The 25,089-nt window shown below is 37.3% G+C and overlaps 1 protein-coding gene across 5 annotated transcripts in view; it reads left to right on the top strand.

The window, feature by feature from the left end:
• Positions 1-25,089, top strand: part of LOC131592900 (periphilin-1-like) — a 65,346-nt gene that overhangs the window by 36,934 nt on the left and 3,323 nt on the right. For 4 of the 5 annotated variants that reach the window (XM_058864808.1, XM_058864806.1, XM_058864805.1 and 1 more), the window contains exon 10: positions 21,726-21,840. In XM_058864808.1, the coding sequence (XP_058720791.1) occupies positions 21,726-21,840 (115 nt within the window). Of the gene's footprint in view, positions 1-21,725; positions 24,677-25,089 lie in introns of those variants that run through there. The other variant, XM_058864807.1, reaches the window with a different exon arrangement.

Genomic DNA, 25,089 nt, shown 5'->3' with positions numbered 1-25,089 from the left:
TTGTTAAACTACAATTTTGCCAAGTACCCTCCTTGATTCTGACAAAAAAAAAAAAAAAAATCAAACTTGTGAGTTTCTGTCTCAGTTTGGTTAGTACCACAGAGTTCTGGCATCTAAGGAATTAATTAAGTACAGGAATTAACACATTCATGAATGCTTTTTTATTCTTAATGGAATCACTGGCTGACTATATGCTTTCAGTTCACCAGTGTTTTTAAATGTTCAGCAGAACAGTATTTTTTATTATTTAAACATTTAGTTTCATTGCTTCTTTAGTTGACATTCTAAATTACTATTGCTTGTTAAGAGTCCTCAATAGTATTAATGAACTGTTACCTTAATGAGACAGCCTTCCTGCTGGAAGATTCTGAAAATCAGAGATCTTTCTAAAGCTTGTGTTTGAAACTTCATAGCTATCATGCATAGAAAGAATGAAAAATAGGGGTGTGGCTAGATCCAGGCTGCTGTCTAGCTCCTTTTCTTTTTAAGGTAAAGTACTGACATCTCTGACCTAGAAGTTACAATTAAGTAAGAAAAGCAGGTTTTAGCAGTTACAGTGTATGTGTGTAGTTTGAGAAGAACTGTTTCTTGTTCCCCTTCCTTGTCATGGATCTTGTTCTGGTAAGATCTATATAGCAATAGCTGAATTGTCTTTGTGTGTACTTAACACTTGCTAATGGGACTCTGTTCTCCGGAGATGCTGATCTGAGAGAAGACTGACCTCTCACAAAGTGATACGTTACATTGAAAGGACTTTTAAGACAAATGTTGGTTTTAATACCAACAAATCATGAATAAAATTATACAGGCATTTCTGTAATAATAAAATAGCTACAGTTTGTATAGTATATGGGAGTTTACTGTATGCCTTCCTCCCTGGCCTCAACCCCTCCTGTGTCCTTTGCTAGTTTTGCTTCAAGCAAAACTATTTTACTGTTCTTCAACACTATAAAGGTGAAAGAGGATGTAGGCATGAAGTAGCTTCTGCATCTTGGCTAGGGATAAGCTCATGGTAAATGCATTGGAAAAGTTTTGTAAGGCTTGGATGTGACACGTTTAGGTGTCTTAAGTTCTAGCAGTTTTAGTAAAATAAGTAAATTAATAAATTGGAATAATGGGAATCCAAAAAGGAATGAAGGAGGATGTCAGAGCTGGCCTTGGATGTACCTTTTCTTTTGTAAAGCTCACTTCAGCTGAGCCAGGGAAACTGGTTACCATTTCCTTAGATTAGCTTGTTGGTCTGCTTGTGCTGTTGCTCATTTCAGGCTAAATTATCTAGGTTAGAAAAAAAATCCCCTAATTAAAATATAAGTTAAGAAGTAGGTGAGTTAAGTGAAGCTGAAGGAACTGGAACAGTAGCTAAAAACACATTAAAGGATTATTTCTGGTTGTGGATGAGGTCAGACATGCTTTGTTTCTGACAGGAATAAACCAGACAAGAGTAACAGGCCAAATGAGAGTAAAAGATGGGGAAGTAGATTTTCACTCCTTCCTGGCTTTGCTGTTGTCCTTCAAACCTTTTGTACTTAATACACTGTGACAAGGCCTTAATGGTGGACTCATCACTCTAATTTGGTTGGTAGTGTAGTGTGTATTATGCCTCTTCTGAGCTTACGTTTATTTTACTTAAATGTAAGTTGTAATTAAGTGTGTTAATTTATTTTTTCCTAATCAGGAAAACATTTGTGTCAGGTTTTGTCATTTTGCCTTAAGGCTCTCAGAAAAATTGATGATGACTCTTTTACTTAATTATATCATCTGCCTATGTGGTTTATTAGTTTCCTTGTATCAGTATCCCTGCCTTATGTATAAAAGTGATTTCTTTCTTTCTACATATTCTTAGACATATTTTCTTTCATATTAATTCTGACTTCCTAATTTTCTACTATCTATTAGTATTTATTCTAGACTTCCTTTTTACAATCCAATCAGTCACACTGTAATGCTTATTTGATATCTATATTTCACGCTTGCCTTAAGTTTAGGGTGTTTTTTTTTGCGTTTTTTTTTTGTTTGTTTGTCTGTTTTGTTGTTGTTTTGTCTTTCAATTTTGCAAATGTGACCTATTTGTTAGAAATTTGTGTTTTCATGTTTGTGAAACTACAAGGTGGAAAATATAGACACTTGTGGTAAGTTTCTTCATTGTATCTTTTATTCTCCTTACAAATACATTTATTTAAAGCAGTATACTTGTAGAAGAACACGAAAACTTCAGCTAATTTCCTTTTCTTGTGTTTGGGCCACCATGCTTTAGAAGTTGTAATCCTGCACTTTCCATTTTTTCAGCTGTGTTCTATTCCCTTGCTATGGACATTAATGGGTTATTTGGTGTGCACTGCTTCATAATTACAAACTGCTGCATATGCAAAAGCAGTGCAACTCATTTTACTCAGCACCTGAAGGTATGGTTTAATAAGGAAATATATTACCACATTTCATATTTTTGCCTGCAGCTTTTTTCATTGGAAAGCTGATAATAAATGTTATTTAATATGCAGCACTCATAGGGAAATACTTTTAAGAGAATTTAATACCAGAAATGTATGCCTTTATCCAGTAAGAGTGGGATATTTCTTAGAGACGTTTGAATTAAATGTAACTCACCTTTACCCTTCACCACTATATTGAGGATCATGTTTGCATTGTGTTTTTTCATGTAAACAGTTTTAGGACTGTGCTGATCACATTATTTTGAAGTTGCCAAATGCTGGCTATTCAACCCATTGACAAATGTGGAGTTTTTGATGTAGTGGCACTTCATTATGTGAACAAGGAGCACAGCAGCTGCAAGAGGACTGTTTGCTTACAGACATTTTTAAAGGGTATTGTTTACAGGTGTTACGATTTGGTGGCAGATCTCTGGAAGACTTAAATGGGAGAGGGCTGTTACTTAGGTACTTGGTGAAATAGCTGAATTTAATTGAAACCAAAAGAAATGTGCAAAAAGGTTGTTCAGATCTGAAAGACAAGATCAGCTTCTTGGTCAGATAAAGTGAAAATATAAGGAGTTATTCATTAAATAGCATTTTTTAAATCAAAAGCTGGTAGTGATTGTTTGACTTAAAATTTCTGGTTCTGTTGTGAGAAACCCAAAGAGCAAAAACAGAATGAAAGACTATGAAACTATAATAGTGAGTGGGCTGAAAAGAAGAAAGCTTAGTTTCAAGAGATGAGTGTCAACAGGATTGGAAAAGGTGTTAAGAAGAGAAGAAACTCACTAAAAATGTGTGGGCCTTGATATATAATTAGGAATTAATTTTGAGAGATTGCCTACTGAAAAAACTGTCAAAAGTTGAGATGCTTGGAAGGATAAGGAGAATTGACACTGGCAAACCTCCTGGGAATGATGAAGGATAAAACCAGAAATTAATTGTCTGAGCCTTGATAAGGCAATAGTTTCTGTGGGAGTGAGGGTTATTGTTTTTGTGGTGTTTTTTGTTTATTTGCTTGGGTTTGTTTCTTGGTTGGTTTGTTGGTTTTTGTTGGGTTTTTTTGGGTTTTTTTTGATGGTGGGCTTTTGTTGGTGGTATTAATAACTTGGATTTAATTCAGAGGATGGATCATTCTCTCCAACTTGGTCTCAAGTTTATTCTTGCTTTAACAGAAGCACATTGGTGGATTTAAGAAGTAGGTTAGCAGTGGTGTTTTTTATTTTTGAACTGTTTTAAGGGTTCAAGATAAAATTATCTCTTAGTAGTCTCAATGCACTGAGGATTAAAGTTTTATGTATTTTTTATTCTTACAACCTACTGTCTCTTCAGCACTGTAACTAGGGAAACTTGCTGCTTCCTGGATTGAAACAGAATAAGAACAGAATCAGTCCCATATACCTAGTAATTAGAACCAGAAATTTAAATTCCCCCAGAAAAAGCCATAGCTCAAAGAACTACTGTCTAGCATCTCTACCCTCCAAACACTGATTATATATTAGCTCTATCAGTGTTCCTGATACAGTCTGAGCACTGATCTTCTGAAAGACTTAGGATACAGGAGTCCAAGGGGTGCTTGAAACAAGATACATATAGGGCAAACAGAGAATGGTGTCATGAGGAAAAGTTTTATAAAACCATATGATGGGACAGTGGTAACTGAGAAAACATGTTAAAACCCACGAAAAGTGGCAAATGAAAAATAGTGGCAGGAGTGTAGGTGACAGGAAGGACTTGATGTTTGACATGGGAGTTGGTTTCCATCTCTCCTGCACTGATAAGTATTTTCAGTCCTTAGGAGGTTGAAATGGACAGCAACAGAAGTGTCACACACAAAACCTGTAGGTAGGGAAAATCTACTGAAGGGTGAGTCTACAGTTTTGTGGGGCTTTGTGTGTCTTTTACACATGGTTCTTTATACAACAGAAGCTTGTTTTGTAGATGACAGCTTTCCTGGTACTTGTAGTTTAATCCTCTAATCCGTTTATAATCTGATTTATATACAACACTGGCTATATATATGTTATATATATAACATATATAGTATGTATAAATATAGGATCACCTGTGACCAAAGACACTTTGGTTACAAGTTGTGTTTGTCACCTGGTTCTTAAATTTATGTGCTGTATCTCAGTGTCTCACCTAGCCTGATGTCTTCTTTTTTTTGGCAGTGTTGAGTAGGTTAAACTGTATGATTTAAAGATGGGTAAATTATGCCTATTCCTTTTCTCTGACCTTTAAAATACAGGGTAATATTATAGTTCTAAAAGGCATCAGAATTGGGAACTTTTCTAATGTTTAATTTCCTAAATTATATAGGGAAGAAATCTATAGTTGCATAAGTTGTTTATGCATGTGCTGCTTCTTTAAGTTATGAAAACATTAGATTTTTATCTTGGGTATAAATGACTAATGTACATCACCATTTATTGCTGACCCACAAAAGATCACTTTCCTGTTTTGTTTGACTCTTATTTGCATTGGTGTGGTGACTTGAGTTGTCAGTGGTTGTCTGGATGTACACTTGTATGGCTATCACAATGGCGTGCTTCACAAAATATGGCAGAAAAACCAGGGCCAAGATGCCCCACAGAATAAAGTTTATGGTGTACCTGTTTTACCTTGCTGCTTTGACTTGGAGAGTCAGCCTCACTTGAAAAAAACACAGAAAGTGAATACTGACAAAATTGAGCAGGTCATGGGTTGTTCCTGGTTCTTCACCTTCTCACGCTTCTTGAGAAGAAGTGTTCATACATTAATTTTCTGAACTACTGAACTTCAGGTGCTACTCTGAATGACACAAATAACCTGTAATAGATGGATTTGATACTGTTTCTCCGAGGTTTAATTTGTTTGTTAGCAATCTTTCCCCTTCTCCTTATCCCAGATAGTTTAAATGCTTGGTTTCATTAAAACATGAAATGATCTATTTACTTGGGTACTGTGTGTGGTTACTTGACTGTAATTACACACCTCACAAGCAGTTCACCACCTTAGTATAATAAAAAAATTATATATTAACTTTTTTGGTCACGTGCTACCTAAATAAATAAAAAAAATGCACATAAGCATTTTTAAGCACAAAAGCATAAATAGATTAGGATATGCTGACACAAGCTTTTCAATGCTCATCTCCAGCTGGAAATTTGCCCATTTTGTTATGTTACTTCTTCACTTGGCTTCCTGGAGAAACTATCTTGTGCAATCTCAGTATCTGTGCTGTGTATCTTTCGACTCTATTGTCTGATTTCAACTAAATTCAATTTAGGCATAAACCACGATGATTAGTTGTTACAAGCTTTATGAAAATAGGCAGTAACAGAAACTGTACGAGTTCCAGTGGAGACTATGATTGCATCCCATTATACATCAAGAAGTCCCCTTAAGCAAGTGCTTCAGTCCAAACCAACCTGTAGCACTGCAGACTTCAGCTGCACATTACAAAGAGTTTGGTGGCAACTATAGTTTGAGGAATTTCATCCCTATATTGTACTGTTCCCTTTGGTGGCACAGTACTCTGTGGGGCCTGACCATGAATCAGATCAAGAAAACAAAGAAGAATTTGCAGACACTTAGTTGACTAGTTCTCTTAAGCACAGTGTGCTTCCTTAAGTGTGCCTGCTGCTACGAGGGTGTAGAAACCCTGTGTTGTGTGTCGAGTCACCACTGTCTCTGAACATTCAATATCCTGAAAGCACTGCTTTAGACACAGTGATTTAATCATCAGGCAGACATCTATAGAAAGCTGTAGCCTTTGCTGGTATTAGCACAGTAACTGTATATTCTTATCATAGGGAATATAAAAGTTAAAAAATATTTTCTTCAGTTTCTAAAGCTGCCATAACCAGAACTGTCAACTTCCTTCCTTCCTCACCATCTTCTAACACTGACAGGATTGGTTCTACATATTTTTTGAGAATTAATTCACTTGGAAGCCCTAGTGCATCACTAGACACCCTCTGAACAGCCCCTTTCACCTGGCCTGTTGGAGCCAGACTTTGGTTTATTGTGAAAGAAGCTGGCCCCTAAGTTCTTGGAACTACTTCTAGCAGAGGAATGAGGTGACCTTGGAATTGGAGGGTGGAGGATATCTGGAAAAGATGAAAGGATTTATGGTGACAGGAGAGGTAGAGTTAGTAACTGAGTGTGGGAAGCAATGAACAAGGGTGGGACTGGACTTGCAGTTGAAAAAAAAAAAAAAACAAGAGATTTTTGCCAAGATCAGGAACTGCAGCCAAGAGGGTGGGGGAAGGAATGAGATGGGGAACATGGGTGGAGATGGGAATTCATTCCACAGAAGCTCTAAAGCCCATGGGCAAACGCAGTGGAGTTTCTCCCTGGCTGCAGAGTGGAGACTCTACATCATGCAAGAAAACCTGCTGCTATTTCTGGTGCCAGAAACAAGTGGGGAGAAGTCAGGTGCTTCCAGCTTGGTGTCTTCCTCTCTGAATGCCCTCGAGGCACCTGCAGGAAGCTACAATTGTAAGGCAGGAAATGCAGCGTTCCTGCATCAAGTACCTGAAATTGCTTACTAAAAAATTTAATAAGTGTGCCATTCACTGCTGTTGCTGTCTGTTTGGTTCGGTTTACTGTATTTGTCATCAACTAGGATGTAAATGTAATGTAACTTAATGTAAAAATGAGTTTTTCATGAAATTATTAATCTGCTTACCCAAAGGTAGGTCTAGCCGTAACTCAAAAATGCCTTGACAGATTTTTTTTATGCTTTTCATAGTTTTTGTCAGATTTACTCTTAGGCATCGCTACAGCTCACTGTACAGTTTTTCTTATGCTGATATGGAAGGAGATTTCTTGCATCTATGTTTTTGCTAAAATCAGAAGCAAACATAGGCAAGTAATTATCTGGTGTCTCATGACCCAGATAAGTTACTAAAAACCCCTGTACTTTAGGAGTGTTCCTTTCTACTTTAAGCAGGATGGACTTTCTGCTACCCAAAAAAGCATATATCATTATAGTGAGCTGGCTCTGAAGCTTTTTAATGTGTGTAGGTGTTACTCGTGTCACAGTAAGCAGCCAGAGCAGTGATCCCAAAGAGAAGTATCTCATTTACTGTAAAGGTTATTCTAAGTATTCCTGACAAAACATATGTGCATATTGCTGAGGAGTTATATTGAGATCTGCAGAGGTCTGTTTGGGATAAAGTGCTGAGCTTGGTTTTGTCTGTTTTGAATCAACTAAAATTTTGAAAGAGGCAAGGATATTGAGCATGTTACCTGAGCATGAATACTCAGTGTCTGGTGTCAGGTAAGGTTTTATGGGTGTAGGGATAGAAGCTTCCACTGGTATGTTTGCAATTAATTTCACCATGTTACCACTCAGCAAGTAGGTATAGCTAGTAACCTAGTAGTTTTTTACTGTATTCTTTAAAGCTGCTTTATTACATGCTACATTAAAGCTCTGAAAGAACATGTGTGTATATATGTACATAATATATGCAGTGGGTAGAGTTTCCATTCTTTAGATAATGTTTCCATGCAGTTATGGAATGTACATTTCATTTATATTTTCCTGCTTGGTAGAAATGCAGGAAATGTAAATGCATTTCTGTCATGAGGTGATACAAAAATGTTCACGTAATTCAATTGACTTAAAATATTATTCAATAAACTTTTGATTTTTTGGGGTGCTAGGGTTATATGAGAGCTTGTATAAATACTTGCTAAGAGGATGGGGAAAACTCAGATAAAATATAGGAGAAGTGAAGGTAGTCAGAGATAGTAGTGCTTCCTTTGTTAGGTATTTATTGGCCAACTGCAGGATCTTTGGAGCAGGAAGAGTGATTTGGCTTTGTCCACAGCGCAGTTTACTGAGCATAGATGAAGTAAGGAGAACAAAGAAAAGATGTAAAGAAGTGAAAAAGATTAATACTAAGTTAAAGTAATATACAGAGAGTAAATTGAGTATGTTAAAACTAAGCAATAGTTCTAAAATCAGGTTTAGGTGCATTACAGCGAACAAATGGAAAGTGTTAGTTGTGTTTTCTTCATCAAGAGTATCAACTGTTGACTTATCCTAGAGAAGGCAACTTTTTTCCCTTGAACAGTTGCTGTTATTATTTGACACAGTCCATGGTAGTACTCTTAAATACATACAGAAATTAAATAATTCTTTGTTTAAGTATGTAAGTCAATTCTTTGTGTACACTTACCCTTGAAATAGCAAAATTCCTTACCAGCTGATTTAAAAATAAAAAGTTTGCAATGTTTATAGCTGTATGTGATTTTAAGGAACAACAAGCCCACCGGGCTTTCTAATTTAAATGAGAAAATGTCATTCATTTTCATTGTTGCTTTTTATTTATTTTGGCTTGCTCTGTTATAAATAATTAAATATTTTTTCCTAATTTAATTCTGATTCCAGACAGTATAGTTCAGTCTTTATTAGCATGAGCTGTTCAAGTTTCTTTGGAATTTTTGTTTGTTTGTTTGTTTGTGTTTAGTTGGGGTTTTTTAGTTGTTTGTGGGGGTTTATGGGTGTTATTGGACGGGGGGAGGGGGGTGTTTGTTTTGATTTGGTGGTGGTGGTTGTTTTTTTTGTGTGTTTTTTGGTTGGTTTTGGTAGGTTTTTTTCAAGTTCCAGAAGGCTGTGTGGAGGAAGGAATGCCTTACTTTTCAGGATATGTTTATATGAATAACCTCTGTGTATTCTGTATCTTTGAGAACACATGGTAATTTTGTGTGAAGTAAGGTTAAAAGGTAAATGGTATGGTACTGTTTCTTTTGGCTATTGCATTAAAGTGTTTGACCTTTAGCAACCTGTCTTTATCTTAGGCAATAAACTGTTTAGTTCTGCTTATCAAAAGAGACTTCAGTGCTCTCTTTCCATGCTATTCTCATCCAAAACACACTGTATCAATCCAGCATCAGTAGACTTTATCAGCAGTAGCTATTATTCTGTTTAGAGATTAGGCATAAAAAGTTTGTGTTGTAACAGGACATTTTATTCAGTAAATATTTTCATTTGTAGTTCAGTGGTTTCAAGTTTCATTATCTATATTAGATCTTTTTTGTATTACCTCCTTATTACTTTACTCTTTCCCCCAGTTTTAGCTATTTGACTTGAAATTACTTAGTTTGGTGTCACTGTAAAGTGAGTTATCTCAGCTAGTCACACTATATCCTATGTCTGTCTCAAGGTAAGGTTAAAATGGCAAAGTATCAATGTAGATTTTTGACAGATTTTCTGATTATTTGGGGATACCTTCAAATCATCAACATGGTGGTGATAATTTGAAATTAAATGAAGTGTTTAGTTAAACAGGTCCCCCATACCTTCAGTTGTCTGTGTGATTTACCAAAGCGAAATTCTACACATTGGAGTATTGGCCAGAGGCAGAATTTGCTGTATCTCCAAAGTGACCATAATTCATAATGCTGGTGATGATACTCAACAAATCTGTAACCTGCAGGAAGCTGACAGAATTTGAGGGCAGCTGCTAGTTTGTTCTAGCTATTTTTTTTCATTGACTTGTTAATTTACATGATGCTTTACTGTTGCTAGTAAACAAATACTGGTACCATAATCAGCCTCCCTGTTTATAGTTGGAGTAAATAGGATATGTCATGAAGTAAATCCAAGAGGACTGAGTCTAGACTGCTTGTATCCTTGTGTCAGCATTTGTGTCTGGCAGGACCAGGGCAGTGATTTCCTCCTGTACTGGGCACTGCTGAGGCGAATCCAGGGTCCAGTTCTGAGCCCCTCACTACAACAAGGACATTGAGGTGCTGGAGTTCAGAGAAGGGCAGCAGGGCTGAAACTCAGTTCTTATGAGGAGCAGCTGAGGGAGCTGAAGGTGTTTATCCTGGGGGAAAGGAGGCTCAGGAGGGACCTTTTTACTCTCTACAACTGCCTGAAAGGAGGTTGTAGTCAGGTGGGGGTCTGTCTCTTCTCACAGGTAGCAAGTGACAGGACAAGAGGAAATGGCTCCAAGTTGCACCAGAGGAGGTTTGGATTTGATATTAGGAAAAATTCACCAAAGCACTTGTCAAACATTGGAACAGGGTGCCCAGTAGAGTGGTGGAATCACTATCCATGGTGGTATTTGAAAGATGTGTAGATGTGGCACTTAGGAACAAGGTTTGGTGGTGCACTTGGCAGTGTTATGTTTACAGCTGGACTCAATCTCAAAGGTCAGTCTTAATGGTTCTGTGATTCTGAGTTTTATCTCTTGAGTACTGGAAGTATCTCTGCTACTTTTTGACTTGGTGGGTTTGTTGCATCATGCTGCTACAATATTTGTAGGTGTCAGGGATCACAGAAAGCTGCTCTAAGCTGTCTGAAGAATACAGAGCTAAAGCTCTCAAAAAGAAACCCCAGCACAGAACAGTATTTGATGATCCCAGTTTCTTCTCTCTTATTATACAGACTGAAGCCAGGCTCGAAAAGAATCAAAGCTTTTCAGTGTATGCCAGAATCTGAAGACAAGCAAACACTTCAAAAAGTCATGAGTGTGTTCACATATTTTGCCAAGTTTGCTCCCAGTCTGTCTTCTTTCAATTCACCCACCCCATCAGACAACTTCTGGGAAATGTTCAGTGACACTGGATTGAATAGGGCAGACATTCCTTTAAAGAGTTTGATAGGTAACAGTTCTTGTGCTGAAATGCTGCAGCCTTGCGTAACTGTCTCATTAAGAAGAGCTTGACAAGAAGCTGTAGAAAGCCAGTGTTCTTAGATGTTTTTAAGAGCAAGATGGACTTGTTTTTCACAATGAAAAAGACCAGTGATTTCCAAGCTCTTTTGAACCAGCTGATCGCTGTGATTCTTCAGTATAACTTACGACTGTAGCCCAAACTTATGTAATAATTAATTCCAAGTACCATGGGGGATACAGTCAATGGTACATCCATTTTGTAAACGCAGAACTTGTACTACCTTCCCTTGAAACCACAGTTGGTAATCGCTGCCCTAAGACATATGATTTGCTAACCATAAAAGACAATCTCTACTCCTTGTGGCTTTCTCTTTAGGGAGAGACATGCTTTCTGTTTTCACCGATTTTTGGATCAGATTTCTGCTTCCAAATTGATGTGGAAATAACTAGAATTGTGGGAGCAGATTTAGAAGGAGAGGTAGTGTGTGTGTTGAATGCTAAAAACAGAAGGAATGAACATATTTGCAATAAGAAATGAGATTTCATCATACAGGTTCTCTGACCTGCTCCAAGCCCAGCCATTGTGCCAGCTTTATGTTCTGTTTTTGACTGAAGTTACATACTAAGATATGCAAACATTTAAACAGATCCTGTGTGCTTTGTCTGTGTTAGGTGGAAGTTCTGTGAGTGTTTCCAGATGAGCTCAAGGTGGACACACTAGTGTAAAGCTGTAGATAAACTTCCTCTTTGATGTCATCCATACTGCTCATCACTTTCTCACCCAGGATAGGTGACCCCTCCCTGCAGCCCAACTGATGTCCCAGCATGTGGCCTAATCAGCCTGATTTTGCCTAAGATGTCATTTTAGGAGTAGTCCTGTGTATTACTGGCTCACACAAACAAGTGGCATAGGGATGCTGACAGCTGGGAAGGGGGAATATCCTTTTCAGCCATCACAGCTGCATGTAGAAAAAGATACCTATCCACAAGCTAAGGAAAGATTAGAGAAGTCTTCCAAAATAATTTACTTTTTTGTTTATTTGGTTTTAGATTTGAAATGAGTACTTAAAGTAAATGATGAGTGACTATTTCATGGGTAAAGGCAGGACAGTGACCTGGACTTGAAAAAAATTTGATTCATTATTGAGGCACTAATAAAACTGATTTGTGAGGCTAATATAATGTGTGAAGTAATTCTAAACCTTCAGAAGCAGTTAGGTTTAACATAAACTAAGCCATAAAATGTTGGTAATCGAAGTAATTGTTTTTCTTCTTGCAGCTGTTGCTTTTCTTTTCTGAAATGTCCATTACATACAGTAGTTTACTTGTTTTCTGTGGTATTATCTTTATGGCAGCATAAATATATGATAAAAAAACCTACCCTTTGGCATGCAATTTGAAATTAGCTATAGCATATTTTTAACCATTAAAGAAAAAAATTAAGTTGCTCTTTATATAGTGATGGCAAGGAAATCTTCTCTTGGAAAGACTAGTTCTTAAACTCATAGATCCACCAGCTTTGAATTTGTATTACCAATGCTGCTGCCCATTAATTGTGCTAGTAATCTGCTCAGAGTTGCTCTTAATTGGAAAGAAAAGGGTTTTTTGTTGCTGTTGTTTGGTTTTTTGGTTTTGTTTTTTTCTATTACTGCTTATTTTCATTGTGCAGTTGGAGAAAATGCAGGCAAATCCACACCTCAGGATAAAATGCTGTCTTTCCCATTAACAAAAATGAGCTCACTTAATGCAGAATGTTGTTGAATCTGAGAATATTTGTAGCTGAGGATATTTGGTGAAACAAAGTGGGATGACTTCTGTTGTGTGAAAACTAAGTCATCACAAGTCAGTTTTGGGTAAAATCAAATGCAGAATTTTTGATCTTGACTTCAACATAGTCGATCTATGTGGATTTTGAACTACTGTACATTTCATACAAAATACTTGTCTGGTTTTATGACAAGAAAGATTGATTTGTCATTTTATTGTTGCTGCTAATATACAGCCCATTCTGCTGAAGCTTAAATGAATATCACTTTCCTTTATGGTCAGTGGATATAACTGAAAATTATTTAAAGCATTTTTAACAAAACAATTAACACAGAGTCTTTTGCAGATAAACTTCACCCTTCCTGTTTTGGATGGAGCAATAACTTTACTGTGGATCAGATTTAGGAAGTGGCTTTCCATCAATTCAATATTTTATAAATAAAAAGTTGTAGGGTGAGGCCCTTCCTTTGGCATAAAGCTGATTATTTCCTGTTTAATCTTGAACTGGTGTATTTCAACGAATGGGAGTTTTCTAGCATCTGTTGGAGAGCTTTTAGGATTTTGTTTTCATTTACACTACTACAAAAATACAATTTCAATGTTTGCATATTATTATAGAACAAAGAGAAATTATTAGGTATATAAATAATCACCCTCTTACAATTTTTGGACTTGGCCGCACAGTTGTTTGTGCCTTGGCATTCTAAAACATACAGCTGGGTATTCTTAAACATGAGTTGAAAAGGTGTCATTAACACATCTTCAAGACATCATCAGTACTTCCAGTGAGATTTAGAAAGTGATCAATTGTAATTGCAGTAGGTTTTTTGATTTCATGTTTATCATCTCCTTGCACAAGGCACACATTTTCTAAAAGAAGAATATGTAAGAGGCAGAATTTAAACTCGTACTGCTGCTTTACCTAAGGAACACACAAGTTAATATATGAAGTAACTCTACCCTGATCCAACACATCTGTTGTAAAGAAGCCTATGAAATCTGGGCCACACACAAACTGGTCTCCAAGGGCCTGTAGTTGGTGTTAAAATGCTGTTATTATGTGGTCTGGTTGGTTTAGTAAAGAATTATCTCCAGTAGAACCATGTAACATAATAGTCGTTGCTCTCCCACATGGGAGCTACTTCTGCTTGACTAAGCAAGACATTTCTTGAAGAAGTAATAATACACTTGTTCCTACCAAAATGTACCATTAAATGAAGTGTATCATCATGCACATTTGCTGTGTACCAGTTCTTGTTCATTTAAACATTTGTGTCAAGTCCTCCACCATAGTATTAAAAAAACAGTGAAGTAAACACATGGATTTTCTAGCAATATATTTAAAATAAATTGATGCTTGTTGAAAACTTGTGTATAGTAATTTTAAAGCAATGACTAACTATTTGGAATTTGTAAGTTTTCATAAATGAAAACTTTATTTTCTAAATAGTACCAACTCTTGCTGTAATTGTTTTGAATTATACAGCCTTGCTCTACAGATCTGTCCTTGGGTAACTGCAGCTGTAAACAGGTACTGGACTTGCTGAGGGACTTCACTTTTCATTGCTTTTTAATTGTATTATTCAACAGTGTCATAGAAAAGCTATATGTTCATTTTTAGATTGCTCTATAAGCATTGAGCAAATGCACAGAAACGTGTTTTTTGGATAATGAAGGGAAGAAGAAGGGAGTTGAGGCAGTGTGCAGCTCTCTGCAGAGATGATTAGAGGTCTGATCAGGGGCTGAGCCCTGCCCAGCAGAACCCATGGGCAGCCATGGAATGCTGGAGCCAGCCATGGGCTTTCCCAAGCAGAGGTGGGCTCCACTTCATGCAAACCCCATGGATTTGCTGTAATTGTGCAGGTGTCAAGAGGGGCATGGTATAATGCAGAGCAGTATCTAGATGATTCTTGAGCTTAAACTGGAGGTAATGGATTCACACAGGTAAATAATTCTGCCTACGTGTTTTCTGCCCAGTGCGTGTAGAAGACCAAGGCTGTGTCTCAGGACCCAAGCCAGCTCTTCAGGCTTTTCAGCCTTGAAAGTGTATTTGTAAACTCAGCGGAGTTGGTCATTGTTGACACACACACTCAACCCTTAGTTTTACAGAGTACTTTTCATATTAGAATTCTGCTTTTAAATGAAGGGGGTGAGGAAGTCTTGTGGTGGCTTTGTTTTAAGCTTCACATCCTTTATCAGATTAGTTTAGTCAAAGGGATGAATGATGCTGTGACCTAGAAGCGAAGTGCTGTAAACCAGCTGTGGCTCACAGCACCCTCCCCTGCTGTGCTTTGCTCACCTACTGCCCCCACATGTTGCCACACTGGTCCTTGAGGACAAAGAGGAGTACAAATCTGAATTCCTATCCCTTTTTTAGTGAGGGTTCTATCGACATCTCTTCCACACTGGGGAACTTCCCCAAGACTTTTCAGTCAGGTATTTAGAACCCAAAAAAGGTGGGCTTTCATTCTGAAAGTTGATTAAATCTATTGAAGTTCCTAAAAAGGAACTTGAAAATTTCATTGGAAAGGGAGGCAGAATTGCATTTAAGTGTAAGTAACTTCAATATTTTGCATATCTTCAGTAAGAAGCAAAGTAACATGAAATTGTTCATTATTACATAATAGATTAAATAACTTGTTTCTCCCAATTCACATTCCAATGAGTATTTAATTGGTCTATAAACACATTGAATAATGGATGCAGAAAATATTACATAGACACAGGGCAAAATAATTGGTGTGTTTTTAAGAAAGGAATAGAGTACAATTGTTGATACTTTATAATTAAAAATTATATGCTGTTGTAAACTGCATACTATAGTAATCAAGCTTTGAATTTATTCTATGTTAATTTAGCTTTTTGTAACCGTAAAAAATAGTTCATCTTAGTTGAAAATCAGTTTTAAGTGTCTTGTTCATGAAAATTGTCTGCAAGTGGTTTAATGACAGTTCTGAGCTTTCTTTACACTGTGGATCTATAAACCTATATTTTGTCCTTATAAACATAAGAGTAAAATTACATTGCCACTGCAGTGATGAAAATTTCTGTGTACTCTTTTAGTAGAGGATTAACTTATTGTAATTTGGAAGAGTAAATTTTGGGTAAGTTAATGAAATCTAATTTACATGGTTGAAAAAAAATTCCAAGATAACATATAAATAAATTAGAAGAGATTTGGGGAGAGGTAATAATAGCTTTTAAAAGATGCCATTGACAAATAAAAAGCAGTGATAGTGACAATTCAATGTTTCCCAATTTGTAGTTTCCCAGTTGCTTAAGCTTACATTAAAATGCACAATTAGAATGCAAATTTGACTGCATATGCAGTCAGCTTAGAGTTAGGTCTACATTACAAAAAAAAAAATCAGTATTTTTTAGTTAGACGTAGAAGAAAAATATACCTCATACTCTATCTCACCCATGCTGGGAAGACCTGGCAGAGATGTGGCTTGGTTAATACAGGAGTGGTTTGTCAGACTTACTTTAGGTCTGCTCAGGAGGGGGAAATAAGAAGCTGGTTTATACCACCAGAGGGCTATACCAAACCAGCTATCATAGGTTAGGGGAGGGAACAAAAGCTGTTATCTCAGTCCAGTGTAGGGGGGCCCTGGGGCATCACTGGAGTGAGGGAAATTTCCAGCAGCTTGCTCATGGAGTGTCTGGAATGGACACGGTATGGCTTTCAAACTGGTGCTGTACTTGTGCTCTACATGTTGATGCTCTGCCTTTCAGTGAGAAATCAAACTACCAGTGAGCATGTTGCTTCTTTCCTCCTTGCATGGAGTATTTGATACTTGTGGGAAATGTGCCCTTAGTAACTGAAAAGCTTCTGTCTTCTGAAAGATTAATATATTAAATGAGAACTTGCATGAATCACAGATGCAAAGTTGTGATTGCTGGGCGTGTTGGGTCTTCTCAAAGTGAGTTAGTATCTAAAGGTTGCAGGCTATTTAACGTGGTTTCTGAGGCACAACCCTAGCTCCTTCCCCCATGTTAACTGAGCCTTGGGGGTCTTTGGCCTTTGGATGAGGAGCTGAGAACAGGCATCTCTGAAGATGAAGTACTGACTCACAGGCACTGATGGTGGGCTGTGTACATATGGTGCAGAGCTGCTCAGAGAGTCTAGACTTGCGTCGTGTTGCTCTGAAAGAGTTCTGGTGGAGGCGAGAGAGTGTTACATGAATCTTGAAATGTATGGAATGCTGAAAACACTGAAAAAAAATCCAGGAAAGGCTGTGAGGAAAAAGCGCAAGGTGTTGGAAATTACAGATTAAATCATGGGTATCAATTTCACATGCTAAATCATCATATCCACATAATAGATGTGGTCTTTATTGTGTTTGCTGGTCCGGCTTGTCTTTGTGAGCAGAAGTACCCCTTTCTGCACTGGAGTTTGCCCATCTCCTGCATATAACTGCTCAAGCCTGGCATATGCAATTCTCTGGATGAATTCTATTGAAGAGGCTTTCATGTGTCCATGAAGCCAAGAGCATTCAAAAAAAATGCCACCAGGTCATATTAATTCAAAATCGTATTTGGAGATGAAAATGTTTTAATATCTGCATATGAAATAAAGTATGTCTATTAGAACAGCCCTCCCAGGAATGAGAAGTGGAGATTCATTTGAGTTCTTTCTAAGACAGGAGAAATTTGCATCTCCCATTTGCTACTCAATTCTACTTTCTACAAGCTGTGGACATGAGAGATACAGAGGCTAACTTTTGTATCCTGGTGGGACTAGTCTTCCAGAGAGTCATTCCAATTATCAGAGAACTTCTCTCTTGTTTTCCTTTTCCTCAAAGCCTGTTTAGAATAGATACTGTGGTTTTAGCTGTTCTGAGTCACTGTGAGAGGTTAAAAAAAACCTTTCTTTGCACAGACTGTAGAGCTGAGCTGGGGAAACTTGGTGCATGGGATGAAATAAGGATGAAATAAGGATGTCCTCATCCTCTTTGAATATCGTTATTTGCTCTTGCTGTTGAAATAAAGCTGGGTTTTGGCCAGGTATGTAAGATTTTGAGATCAAAATTGCTATTGTGATTCTTCTGCAGCCTGTATTTGCAGGAGGACATCTTAAGTTCTAGTTTGCAGTGTCATTACTGTTTATATTGTCCAACAGCTTTTTTGCACAAAGTGTACATGCGGCTCTGGAACATTTTGAAGAAAGGCATTCTGTGCCAGTCAGAAAATTATATGGACTTATTTTGAGTAGTAGGCATGTTATCAAGGTATTCCCTAGCCATGTGTAATTTCACCCATCAGCAAAGCCATTCAGTGTTTTTTTTCAGTTTAAGCCAAGACCATTTTTAAGTGATCACTGAAAGAGGGATGTAGCAGTCAAAGATATGAGCAGTCCCCACATGCTTGCTTCTGCCCCTCTTTCTTCCTGTTCAGAGGTTAACATTCCACACCTGAGCTGGAAGAAGAGAATGTGTAGTATGCATAATTTTTTCCATGTCAGTGTCATACATTCAAGACATTGTTGATGGCACTTTGAAGTTCACTGAGAAAACTTGGCATAGATGTAGATGAGGGAGTTCTCAAAAGTTTCATTCTGCCTGGGGAGTTCTAGGGCTTGATTGCCTCCAACCTGGGTGACGGACATCTCCATTTCTTTAACTAGGTCTGGACGTAAATGCCTTTTAGCTATGTTTAAACAGTTTTAAGTGAAAATTTTGGTTTAGCTTCCTCAAATAAATGAGTTGTGTTCGCTAGCATATTGCAGGTGCATCACAACTTCATATTTGCATCAAGTACTTGCATGGAAAATGGATCATGCCAAAGGGCTGATCTCAGCCAGAGCCTCTATGCCCTTGTTATCTAACGTTCTGAAATTCCATGAAAATAATACAAAGGTGTGCATATTTGTGATCCTATGACCTCACAGATGCCAGATGTGCTGATTTTGGAAAATGCTTCCAAGAGCTTGAATTCAGCTTAAATACTTGCCATGCATAGAAGAAGCAAGAGTGTGTGTGTGTGTATGTGTGTATATATATATATATATACATACCTACAGTGTGTGTATATAAAATTATAAATTTTATAATTTTTTATAAATTATTATAAATTTATGTATTTGGAAGCAGAACAGCTGTTACTACTTCTTCATCTACGTACTAAAGTTTTACATGCTCTTTCCATTATGGTGGTGCTGTAGCTTAGGTCAGAGAATGAATGTACACTAGGGCCTTGGTAAATGATCACCCTGTGGCTCTAGCTGTTTTCAGGATTATCTGATTTATATGTCAGACAGAATAATCGTGTCATTGGTATCATTTCCTTTCTTGTTTTTCATTTTAAAAATGTTATTTCTTCTTTCTCCACACATGGAATCATTTTCAAGTTTTAGTTCCAGATGTTTACAGATGAGCTTTCCATGGTCTGAGCTCAAAATCAGTATCAGCTGGAATTTTAAAGATAGGGTTATTTCCATATGTTGTTGGGTCACAAGTTCTTCCAGTATTTTTCCCTAATAGAGAGCTCTTCTTGCATTGTTAGAATCTTTTCTGCCGTTTTCTTTCTTCCTCAAGCATCACATTCTCATCTTATTTTTCAGAAATAGCCTCCTTCCATTCTGTGTAAAAATAGATATTAATGTCATGCCACCATTCTTCTTTCAAGAGCTTTCAGTGCTTTTCAATTTTTTCAAATAGTTGATTGTACATTAAACTGTAATTAATCAACATATTGGTATTCTTTTAATTAATAGTCTCCATTTCCTTCTGTAAAGCATAGTAATATCTCTGAAAGTTGGTAGTTGTGCCTTGGCTTCAGATATAAACTGGTTTGTGAAGTTTTCACTTTTAGACCATGGCTCACAGTTCTTTGTGCTGATGCATCTGGTTTTAGAATTGAATCACTGAATCACATTAATTGAGGGGGGGAAGTAATTTTAGAAGGGAGCGCCTCAGTGATGCAGTTTACATTGCAGCTATACAAATAGATTTATCAGCACAATTGTGAAGGAGGCAGATTATACCAGGAGGATCAGAATTAGCAGCTGGGGCAACAAGCTTGTTGAGAGAAAATTGCTCAATTATTGTTAGAGGAGCTGAGCTGTTTCCTTTGTTTTTTGTTGTTAAAAGTGCCTTCCTGCTCCACCTTTGCCCTCTTCCCCTAATTTAGGTAAATTCTATTTTTTTTAAATCTTTTGCCACAAAGTATTGAAAATGTTCATCTCTTGGATGAAAGTATTTAGTTTCCAGATTGTTGTGACAGCAGAGTGACTTCTGACTTCAGATTCAGCAATGACAAGGGCTCTCTTGATTCTCTTCCAAGTCTTCTTTTGTGAAAGTTTGGAAGAAAAATGTGCTTAGATCAAGCTAGTATTTATATGTTAAGAGTCAGAGAATTTCATCTGGGTTAGTTCTTTGTGGTATAGTGGGAGAAGTAGCAGGTAGCACTGTTTGCCATTAGTTTGCAGACCCATGAAAAGTAGAGCATTTCCTTCAGGTGTAGCCTTGGTACCTCCCCATGAAGCTCTTTCTGAGCCTTTTCTTTGGGAAGAGAGAAAAAAGCAATGCAGATTTTCTCTGTTTGAAGTTCTTTTACCAAGTACCGTGTTTTACTTGCTGTGGAGCATGAGCTCTGAGAGTTGGGGTTTTGTGCTGTTATTTTACTACCAAAGAACTACAAAGTGGGAAACAAACCTCTCTGAAAAAATGCCATGTGCATTTCCACACTTAAAAATGTTGAGCTCAAGTTTGGTTTGGGCTACACTCTTCTTTTTGACTTGTTACTCTCTCACTGAAGATTATTTCCTTCCAGAAGGTTCTCTTATTTGCCAACCAGTGTTTGAAAAGTGTGTCTGATCTTAAACTGTTTTCCTAGACTATGGTATTAAGCATTTGAGAATTGTCTTCATTACAGGTATCATTATAATCATTGTATTTCTAAAAATAGTTTAGTTTTGTACAGAATGGTTTTTTGTACAGAAGGTTTTTTGCTGTTTTTCTGACATGAAGATGCTTGAGCTGACCTCAGACTGGTTCTTATGAATGGGTTCTTAGGGTGGATTTTTATTGGGGGAGGGATGGGTGTGTTTTGCTTCGTTTTTTTCTTTCATTTTTAGTAAAGGGGAATTGCTTGCATACAGTTGTATCATTTCTGTCCATAATACAGATAAATGTGAAAGGAAAAGGTTGCACAGCTCTATGAAACACAAGTTCAAAGACAAGCAGACAATACCAAAAGATAATTATACTTGGAAAAATATCAACATTTTAGCTTTTTTTCCTCAAAAAAAGATGTATGAAGATAGAAAACTTACTTACCTTTGGTCAAAAATCTAATGTATTTTCTAAATGGGAATTGGCCTAAGAGTTTTGAAAATGAGCTGCATCTGGCATCTTTAATCTTTGTGATTGACTCATTGGTGATTGAATCATGAATGCATCCGAACTAATTATAGTCATCTTCGTCAAGGACTTCTACAAGAAACAGATATCCAACAAACAAACAAAATTTCGTGAAATTATTTAAACACAACTGGCATTTAAAGCATTAGGAAAGATTACAAACTAAATTATTGGTGCTGTGTATGAAGATTGAGATTGCTAGACATTTCACAGTTTAATTTTAAATATATTGAAATGAGAAGAAAATCTGGTTTAGCATTTGTTCTTTGCTCTACTGTTACTTATTAAATATTGCTGCAAGGGGAACTTCATTTTTCTATTATGGTATTTCATCCCATAAAAGTTATTTTTGGTATCCAGATAGTGCTGAGCTAGTTTAATTTTTATTAGCACAGGTTAGAAGAGAGGAAATGGCCAGTAGGTTTTACAGCTGAAACTCATGTTAAATCCAATATCCTTTGTTACATTTGGATCTGACTCAGTAAGGGCTGTTGTGCTAATGTAAAGAGTTTTGCATTTAATAATTTTCTAAAATGTGTTGTTTCTAGGTCTACAGACAAGACTGTGAAACCTTTGGCATGGTAGTGAAGATGCTAATTGATAAAGATCCGTCATTAGAGAAGTCCATTCAGTTTGCCCTGAGGCAGAATTTGCATGAAATAGGTGAGCGATGCGTTGAAGAACTCAAACATTTCATTGCTCAGTATGATGCTGCCAACCAAGATGTATCAGAGTCCTTCAAAGAGGGCTCATACTAAGGACAAAAATTTGCTTTTATCCTCTGCATTGTGTCTGCCACAGTACATAAATCTGCTTTTTGTGGGGAAAGGGGAGCTCTTGTTTGAGGTTTGAACCCAAGGCCTGCGCTCCTTTGTAACAGCTCAGGTGTCTGTTCCCGTGTCTCCACAATTGTAATCATCTTACCTGTTCTTGTTGAAAGGATGTTCTTTTCAAAAATGCTGTAAAGCAACAAACTGTTTTTGAAACCTTACACAGTTACCTTGAAAAAAATGATCTGTTTTCTGTACACTTATGTTTTGATGCTTATAAGTGTAACTTGAAACACTATGTTTTCAATTAAAATACATGAAGCTGCTCTCATTCCTCAAGTTATGCACAAATGTATCTTGTTCACATACATACTATAAGAAGGGAAAACTTGCAAAATTGGTCACAATTACGATTTAAATTATTTATTCTGGTTTAATTTAAAAATTCAGATACATTCCACAAAATTACACTATGGGTTATCTCTAGTCCCTAATTGCCAGAGCAATTAACTTCTTGATGTAAGAAGTGCTGTATTCATGTTCTAATTGCAGGTTCTACGAATGCCTGTTAAATTTTGGTGTTTTCCATATCATGACTCATTTCTAGTAAGCAGTATTATGTAGGATGGATTCCATTTTTTGTTACTGTTTGCTCTATTTTGAATACACTGTACAGAATGTAGCTGTAGCAGCCACTGAGCAGGGAAAGGTCACTTTTCCTACTCTGTCGCTCTCCCCACTTAAAACTTCTCAAGCCTTTTCATCTTCAGTTTTAACAATAAGGATGCTGTGAGTAATCTTTATTTCCAACTTCAAAAAGGAGCAGGAATTGGGGTGTTGAGGATGGGCAAGGAAAATGAGCAGGACCACCTCTCCAGTAAACCCAGGTTGCTTTGGATTAGGTGTAATACAAAGTTCATCCCTAAGTCCTCAAATTCACTCATTTCAAACCTAGGTGAATCTGGTTAGTGTCTGGCACCACTTTTGACCTGATAGAACAACTTGCAGTTTTGGGAACAATGGTTGAGGAAACCCAAAATAAATTTATATAATAAATAACAAATAAATTTATTAAGATACTGGATTTTTATGAATGTTTTAGGAAAGAGATAATCTGAGTTACAGTTGCAAAGGTGTAATGATTGTTTTGTATACATTCACATTTAGAACATATGAAACTCTGTAAAAGGACTAATAACCAAACTCAGTATTTCCAGATTTCATCAGAATGGTGTGCAGAAACACAAACAAAGTGGCAATGATTTTGCATGTACAAGGTACTGTATGTATCACAGTGTATTACACATGCAAATCTTGATATGGTATATTAAATATGTGTTGCATCAGATTCCTGAGATACCTGGTTAGTTCTCATGTCAGTAAGGGGAAGTTTTGCAGTTGGCTTTTCTTAAGAGTTCACAATGCTCCAAGGAGATGACCTGCAACTACCCTTGTTAGCACCTGGAATTGTGTGGGCTGCACAGTGAGTGGGAATCAGCTCATAGATCCTACAGGATACTAATCTGGGGAGGGAGAAAGGGGAAAAGAGGCAAACTGTTGTGATGCAGTAGCGAGACCTGACCTGCCCCTTCTGGCAACTACCTGGTTTTACTGAGATCAGTAGAAGTGTTCTCTGATGCAGAAGCATAACTACAGCACTTCACTACTTGCTTACAGGACAGAGAGCCTTCAGGATGTTACATATGAGTTTCTACTTTGGGTTAGAAATGCTAATGGAAAAATTAATAAAATCGTGTGTAATATATTTTTTATTAAAAATCTCCATTGTTACTGTACACTTTGTTAGGAGTTTCCTTTGTTAGAAGCCTGGTTAAGTTTACCATTATAAAAATATCCAAGTTTTCAAGTGCTTTTCCATAAAGTAAGACCTAAATTCACAGTCACAGAATCATAGAATATCTCAAGTTGGGAGGGACCTGTAGTGTTGGTTGAGTCCAACTCCCTCCTCCTCAGTGAACCACTAGGAGCATTGTCCAGAAAGTATGAACTTCCCCTGATGCAGCCTTGTTCCATTTCCTGGAATCCTGTCACTGCTCACCAGAGAGAATTCATTTTGCCTGCCCCTCTGCTGCCCACCTTGAGGAACCTGTAGCATGCAGTGAAGTCACCCTTCAGACTCATCCAGGCTCCTCCTTTCATCACCCTGATCACCCTACTCTGGGCACACAAATAGATTTCTGTCCTTACATTGTTGCTCCCAAAGCTTCTCCCAGCACTCAAGGAGAGGCTGCCCCAGCTCAGAGCAGAGCAGAACAATCCCCTCCCTTGCCTGGCTGGCCATGCTGTGCCTGATGCCCCCCCAGGACAGGGTTGGCCCTCCTGGCTGCCAGGGCACTGCTGATTTGTGTATAATTTGCCATCAGCTGGCACCCTCAAATCTCTTTGTGCAAGGCTGCTATCCAACTCCTCATTCCCCAAGTTTTAAGAATAATCAGGACTATCCTGTCCCAGGTGGAGAATCTGGCATTTGCCCTTGTTAAACTTCATGCAGTTGGTCATTGCCCCCCAGCTTGTTAGTCTGTTCAGTTCTCTCTGCAGGACTTCTCTACTCTTGAGGGAGTCTGCAGCTCTTCTCAATTTAGTATCACCAGCAAATGCACTCAGTGTATATTTGACTTATCTATCTCCATTAAAGAGCACTGGCTTTAAAATTGAGCCTTGTAGAGTTCCACTGGTGACAAGCTGCCAGCCTGAGGTAACCCATTCACTGTGCCTAATCATTTGCTTAATTTTTTTTTTTTTTTCAATTGATTAAATTTTACCTGTGAACTAGGGAGTTTTTTGAATTTTTTAAAGTGCTATTTCTGTGAAAGGTTTAATTCACATTTCTAAGTGATAGGTAACTGATTTTCCATCTAATACTTGGGATTGTGTTGAATGTTTGCATTTAACCTTTTGTGATGTATACACTTCAGTTGATGTAAGTAAAATATACTATGGCAGTCCCTTAACTTAAGGAAGAAACATGACTTTTAGTCTTGCTTGCTTTACAAGTGTGTATTTTGGATTAGTTTCATGTCATGTAAAAAATTGTCCCTGGTCTAGTGGTCAGCCTTAATGGGGCTCTGAAAAGATGTAGGAAGAACACTGGGGGAAAGAAACATACTGTGACAGAGGAATT

This window comes from Poecile atricapillus, chromosome Z, assembly GCF_030490865.1.
Source record: "Poecile atricapillus isolate bPoeAtr1 chromosome Z, bPoeAtr1.hap1, whole genome shotgun sequence".
Lineage (NCBI taxonomy): Eukaryota > Metazoa > Chordata > Aves > Passeriformes > Paridae > Poecile > Poecile atricapillus.
Note: the sequence above shows the minus strand (reverse complement) of the source record. Positions and strands in the feature narration are given on the sequence as shown.